This window comes from Pterocles gutturalis, unplaced genomic scaffold (assembly GCF_000699245.1).
Source record: "Pterocles gutturalis isolate BGI_N339 unplaced genomic scaffold, ASM69924v1 scaffold46683, whole genome shotgun sequence".
Taxonomy (NCBI): domain Eukaryota; kingdom Metazoa; phylum Chordata; class Aves; order Pterocliformes; family Pteroclidae; genus Pterocles; species Pterocles gutturalis.
In genome coordinates, this window is record NW_010124696.1 from 1 (window position 1) to 6,700 (window position 6,700).

The 6,700-nt window shown below is 49.7% G+C and overlaps 1 protein-coding gene across 1 annotated transcript in view; it reads left to right on the forward strand.

Annotated features, from left to right (window-relative positions):
- Positions 1-164: 164 nt before the first annotated feature.
- The window catches only part of RABEPK (Rab9 effector protein with kelch motifs), a gene marked incomplete at its 5' end in the record, with an annotated part of 7,096 nt that continues 560 nt past the window's right edge, over positions 165-6,700 (forward strand). Inside the window, 10 exons of the mRNA XM_010078320.1 lie at positions 165-343; positions 598-703; positions 1,203-1,325; positions 1,835-2,057; positions 3,007-3,030; positions 3,822-3,944; positions 4,174-4,361; positions 5,109-5,308; positions 5,629-5,720; positions 6,041-6,095. Of these exons, the coding sequence (XP_010076622.1) occupies positions 165-343; positions 598-703; positions 1,203-1,325; positions 1,835-2,057; positions 3,007-3,030; positions 3,822-3,944; positions 4,174-4,361; positions 5,109-5,308; positions 5,629-5,720; positions 6,041-6,095 (1,313 nt within the window). The remainder of the gene's footprint in view (positions 344-597; positions 704-1,202; positions 1,326-1,834; positions 2,058-3,006; positions 3,031-3,821; positions 3,945-4,173; positions 4,362-5,108; positions 5,309-5,628; positions 5,721-6,040; positions 6,096-6,700) is intronic.

The following is a 6,700-nucleotide window of genomic DNA, read 5'->3' on the forward strand; positions in this document are numbered from 1 at the left end:
TTATCTTCTTCATCGCATCCCTGCCCTGTCTCTTCTCAAACCCTCTCCTTTTGCCCTCCCCTTTGCATAAACGTGTTTTCAAGCCTCTTAAAGTATTTTTTGGACCTTCCCTTTTGGTATTTGATTATCTCTGGTTTCTGTTGCTTTTCTTCCCTCCCTCACAGCCAGTCCAGCAAGATGGGTTTCCAGGCTTGGCTGGCCCCGCCCGTTCCAAAACCGCTGGGCTGGGGGACTGGAGCTGTTACTCTCCGGAGACGAGCGTGGCAGTGGACGTGCTGGTGTCCCCGGGCATCCCGCCGCAGCGGGTCGGCACGCTGGAGCCAGCCCACAGGTCGCTCCTGGGGTGTCGGGAGGCGTGTGCTGGAAAAGCTTTCTGCTCTGTGGTGCTGCCTGGGGCTGCTGGTGTTGTCCCCAAACTGCTCAGGCTCCCAGTCCTCCACGGTGGTGTTTCCCTCTAGTGTTGCTTTCAGCTTCCTTTTGGCTGCTTCCAGGGCTAGATCTTTTTTGGCTTTGGGATGTTATCAGCTAGTGTGGGAGCAGGAATTTTTCACTAGTCGGTGTCACTTGTGGGCTGAAAACTTGTGGTCCCCTGTGCAGGTCTCTGGTGTGGGAAGGTGACTGGAGAACAGATGTTTTCATGGCCTCATTGAAAGAGATGGATAAAGGCAACTCTGTGAAGCTTGTCCTGACTGTCAATGGGCAGGTAAATGAACCGACATCCTCCTCTCTTCCTGCCCTGGCTCCCAAACCTTGTCACTTCTGAGCTACAGAACTTCCTCTCCCATCCTCCCCTTTCCTTCTCTTTGCTACTCGAAGGCAGAGAGCCACCTCGCACAGATCTGTTAATGCACATCTGTGCTGAGCCTAAACCTTCTGTGATGTTCCAGGCCTACTGCCTAAACAGAGCTTTGCCAAAATCATAGGAGATGGGTAGCAGAGAGTGATTCGCCTCCAGTTCCCCTCTCTTCTGTGTTTATAGTACTTAGTTGTTCTACCTTGCACTGAAGCCCTTGGATTTAGCATCTCCCAGTGCCTGGCTTTGCTCTTCTTTGATTATTCTGTTGGTGGTGGAGATGAAAGCTGGGCTGTTCCCTTGCAAGGAATCTGTCCCTTGCAAGACATAATTTTGCTCACTCTTTGTGGATGGAGGCCAGTACACTTGACATGTCTTTTTATTCTTGCTGTCACTGTTTCTGCTGCAGCTGCTCCGAGGTGTCTCCAACAGTACGCCCGCCCGCCCCTTCCTCGTCCCAGAGACCACACAGTCACCAGTGCTCCCAGTGGATGATGTGCCCCTTGGCCAGTACCTAGAGGATCCTACTGCAGTATGTGTATCCTGGAGTCTTCCTCTCGTTATTTCACCCCCTCCTTAGTATCTTCTCCCTCACTCATAGCTGCTCAGTTGATGCCTAGCAGAAGCATTTTCTGCCACTCTCTTAGTGGAGACCTGGCTGAGCAGGTTTTGAAGCTGAAGATTCACTTTTGCTAAAGAAACTAGTGCTCTCTGTTGAAATGCCTTTGAAAGGGTTGAATTTAAGAGCCCTTGATCAGCCTACTTACTCCTAGCACAGATGGCCTTTCCAGTTGCCTTGTGCTGGCTGTGCCCGTCACAGCCAGTGCTCTGGGAGTGGACCACTGGGCATATAGCAACAGGTAGCTGTATTGCTCAGCATGTATTTTATGGCTGATACTGTTGGCATGCTGGCCCTTAAGACTCAACAGGAGGACGAGCCTGAAAACAGCCACCATGTGAAACTAATCTCTGGCCCAGTAATAGGCAGGTCACCTCAGGTCTTTTTCTTCAGGGCTGATTTGACTGGGACTCTTGTTGCAGGTTAATAGTCAGAGCTCAGAGGTGACTGCTAGAGGTGACTGCAGGCTCGAGAGGAAGGACGTCCGCCCATCACTGAGGACCCTGGCAGTACCCTGTGGCCTGAAGCCACCATCTGTCAAAGTGGAGGCCAGTGAGGCCTGGAGGAAGAGTCCTGTCCACCCCAAGAAGCCCAGGAAAGTTTTGTTTGAACCCACAGCATCTGAGAGCGATCTTGATGAAGAAGGTAACTCTGGCAGCTTTCAGGTGTATTTTGTGGGTCTTGTCTAAATGATCTGTCAATGCTGCTGGACAACAACATCCCAGTCCCTTTCTCTGTATACCTCCAAGGCACGATGGGCTTGTGTCTCTTGGCTTGCAAAGTACCAAGAACTGCTCCTTAGTCCTGGCTAAACTGCTTGATGAATTTTTGCCTGTTGGGAAAAGGCCAGAAATAGAACATGGGGTACTCTTAGTGCCAACACTCTGTACCATAACATGAAGGCGAGTGTCGTTAGCCTTGTTTTACAAAACAGTAAGTTGAAGCACAAGGAAGTTACTTGCTGTGAAGTTCTGTAACCTCTCCATTAGTCTGTTTGCTCCCTTACTAACAGCATATACCACTTGGTCTGTAGAGGACATTGGTTGTTATTAAAGTATAGAGAATATGAAAGGGAATATATCTGTAATTAGTATAACTGTACTGACTTTTCAGTAGTGAGAAGGTGCTCCCAGGAGGTTTGGAAACAAAACTCTTAGCTTCTGGAGTGTGAATTCCAAGTCAGCTCCAGGGTGTGACCAAGTTTGTGTGTAAATGTTTGATATGAAATGACTTACTGGGACTTGGCTTGCTTCTCACAAAGGCAAATACAACTCCATCATAAAGTTGCTTCTGCTGTAGGCAGTGTGAGAATGGGGGAAATCAGCTTCCATCAGAGGGGTCAAATGCAGTGGCGTCAGTGTGATAGGAGAGAGGGGAAGTGTGCCACTGCTCTTACCTGTCTTCTGCATTTCTTCTGATGAGACTTTCTTCATGATTCTTGGTCTTGCACCTTGTTTGTTGCAATGATGTAGCTTTGTGCTGGGGTTTGGAGGAAGGAAGGCCAAAGGGCTCTTAAACCATGGAGCAGAGCACTTTCCAGGGTATCCCTGCTGGCTGCTTTCTTTATGAGACCATCTTTGTGTTTCCTCTGCAGATCTGGCGGTGAAGGAGTTGCAAGGTGAGGATCTGGTTCCTAGACCCTGGTTTGTCTTTTCAGCCACTCAGTGGTGCCATTTCCTTTAATGTCACAGGCCTTTCATTCTTGATCCTTTATCTCTGCAGTGATAAGGAACAGTAAGTAGGTTGTGTGTATGTACTGTTCCTCTCCATCCAATTGCCCTCAGTATAGGTCGGGCTCTCCAATATGCTTCTGTAGCCTCTCTGAATCTCAGGCACACCTCTGGGTGCACAGCCCTTTGAGGCAGAGGGTAAGATGTGGAATAGACTTTAATTAAAAAGTATTTTTCAGCTTGCTCAGCCAACCGCAGCGGCCTGGGAGAGGAAAGGAGGAGGAACAGAGCAGTACAAGAAATATCTCTGGAAGCAGCTGCCAGCTTCTGGATGCTGTATCTTAGGCTCTAACAAGCTGTCCCCGGGTAGCCCTCCCTCACAAGGATAATGCAAGGGGATTGCACAACTGGGATATCTCTTCTGGGGATGGGTAATCAGTGGGGGCATCCAAGCCTGTCTGAAGTGGCAGCCTGTATGTGTCCTACCATCCAGCCAGACTCCTTGCTGGCTCCATCTGATAGCGATATATTTCCTAGTACAGCAGTTATTCCCCAAAGCCAACAGAAAATCTTACCCAGGGAGCTATGTCTTTTGCCACCCCAGAGGAAAGGGACCTGGAGCTCTTGCCTTCTCATTTCTTCCATCTGAGCCTTCATCTGCCTTGTTCACCCCAGCAGGGAAGGGGATTGGGGTGTCTTGTCTGACTCTGCTCACAGCCCTGTGCTCTCCCCTCCCCAGGCAGTCCCAGCCCCCGGTGGTGCCATGCCATGTGCCTCAGTGACCTGGGGACAGCTGTTCTGATCGGTGGAGAAGGTGTTGATGAGCAGTCTTGCAAGGATGCACTCTGGAAATTGGAAATTGGTGGGGACTTCAGGCTATTGAAGGCAATGGGGGTGATGGAACTCAAGAACAAGTCATGCTTTTGGGAGGGGGCCCTCAGGGGTCTGTGTGTGGGGAGGGGACAGTAAAGATGTCACACCTCCTAGCATGGTCAGTTCTGGGTAGTGGCTGGTGGTGATGCCACACCAGGCAATTTCCTAATGAGTTGGGAATCTTTGAATTCCCACACCAACTGGTGTTGTTCCCACAGACAGTGATTTCTGGCTTCCAGTGGGTTCCCAGCTACAAAATGCCATGCCATCATACTTGCGTGGTCACACAGCTACCTATGACCCAGACACCAAGCGTATCTATGTCTTTGGGGGCATAAAGGAGGACAAAGACTTCAGTGGCATCTACATTCTGGACACAGTCACCTGGAAATGGCTCCTTGTGGCTGTAAGTACTGCAGCTCTTCCAAGGCAAAAGCATGGGAGGGGTGGCAGGTCCCTCCTGAACGTGGCAGTATCCTTACTCCAGTAGTCTTGGTCCACTGCTGCTGGAGGTTGTATGAGCTGCTTAGTTGGGACTGACAGATATAAGAAGGCTGTATTGAAAGGCCACCAGCTTGTCAGAAACCAGGGGCTGTGCCTAAAATTAACGAAGCAAGGTGAAAAAATGGTTGCGGCTGAGTGGTGTGTTGGCAAAGGTTGTGGGTGGGAGGTACTGTACAAGCCGCAGAGGGACGTGGCCTCTCATTTTATATGTTGAGAGCTGCACTGGATGCTGAGGCGAAGAGCTGGTCTTCTCAAATCAGGGATTCCTCTGAGCACAGCAGATCTATGAGCTCTGTAGTTGCCTGTCATGTCCTTGCAGGAGGCCCTGTCAGCGAGGGAGTATCTGTCTGTTTCCTGGCTAAGGCACAGGATGGCTTTTACAGGATAAGCCTGGATGAGATCTTTCTGTTCTCTGTTGTCTTCTGAGGAAGCTGGGGTTGGAGGTTGACTTCTTCTCTCATCAGAGCATTCTGGTGGTGCAGAGTATGCAAAGGATGTACTGTGCCTTTGTGACAAAGATCTGTCTGGGGAGGCAATAAAGTGAAAACTGAGACTTATCAAACTCACTGCATGATGTGGGCCCCTTCCCTATGGGTCATGCAGCAAATAACACACTTTTCATAACAAACGTATGTTGAACTTTTTCCAGGCTAAAGGGAGGATGCCAGCGCTCACCTACCACAGTGCCACTATCTACCGCAAGGAGCTCTTTGTTTTTGGAGGGTCTTTCCCCAAAAAGGCATCGCTGGCAGTTGGGCCCTGCAGCAATGCGCTCTATGTGTTCAATCCAGAGCATGAAATTTGGTACCAGCCCATCTCAGAAGGGGAGAAGCCTCTGCCTAGGCTTGGGTGAGTGCTCTTATTGCAACCCTCCAAAACAGAGTGGAAGCCTCTGCTCACCTTCCCTCCCACCCCAGTGTAATTTCCTAAATATTAGGTGATTGTTTTCCACCATTTGCTCCTTAAGACGGGGCTATGATTTGAGCAGTGTGACTCCCAGTACCTCTTGTCATGAATCCTGGTGGGATTCTGCCCTTGGGCCCCAGTGGCTTGGGTAGAGGCAGGTGTAGACTGAGGCTGTGGCAACCCAATAGCAGAAGCCAAGGCTGGAACATCAGTTTTGGGAACTTGCTGAAGATGCTTTGTTCACTTGCTGCTTCTCTGCCCAGGCATTCAGCTACTCTACTGAAGAACAAGCTGCTGATTTTTGGGGGTCGGAGAACTTCTCTCTACCTCAGTGACATGCACATCCTGGATCTAGGTAAGAAAGTCTGTGCCAGGTGGATGCCTTGGGAAGGTCTGTTCTAAGGCAGGGACTGGGGAATGAGGCATGCTCAATGGGAAGGTAGCATTAATGTTATAAGAACTCCTGACTAGGCAATGGAGATGGAAAACTATGGGGTAAAAATAACCCTTTCTAGGGTAAGATGGGAGGCAATGGGGAAGCACAAAGACTGCTTTTTTGGAAGAAGCTTGGTAACAGAGAAGGCAGATTGCTGATGCGGTAGAGTATGGAAGTTTTTGTCTAGTTATGAGGCTGAACATTTTGGACATTTCACCTGCCTCTCCCCTGGATGTCAGGTTTCATGGAGTACACACCAGTCCCCCTCCTCGCAGGACAGCCTTCTGCACGTTGGTAAGATCCTATTGCAGATGCAGGAAATGTCTTCTTCCTCTGTCCTTTCTCTTTGAAGCCAGGTTTAAATGGTGCATGTGATTAGATGCAGTTGCAGATCTGTCCTGCTACTCAAAATACAGTGGATGGCCCCTCTGCTGCGGGACCAGAAATTCCTGCGCTGTCCTAGTTGGTGCCTGTAGGGTGGGGTGGGCAGGATACAAACCCTTTAGTCTCCCTGGAAATCTGCCTTTCAGGCTAGAGGAAGTTCTCTGCCGTGTGCTAGTGAACTGTCTTGCCTGCTGTTCGGTCTCCACAGTACCTGGAGTACAACAGTCACACAGAGGATGAAACTCTTGTACCAGGACGATGCTGTTCCTAAAGGGACACTGTTGCCCACTAGAACAGTGACTTAAATCAGACCAAAGCCCAGCTAGCCTCCTATCTCTCTTCATAGAGCAAAACATAGGAGCTTTGATAGCTCCTTCTGAGATAATGAGGTGCTTTTCAGGCCTGACTGTGGCCTGACCTGCAGAAGCAAACAAACAACTCTTTCAGGGTTATTCAGTGAGTCAGGACAGAAGAGAAGCAGAAGTTAACTTCCATTCTGTGGCTTAAGCCCCCAG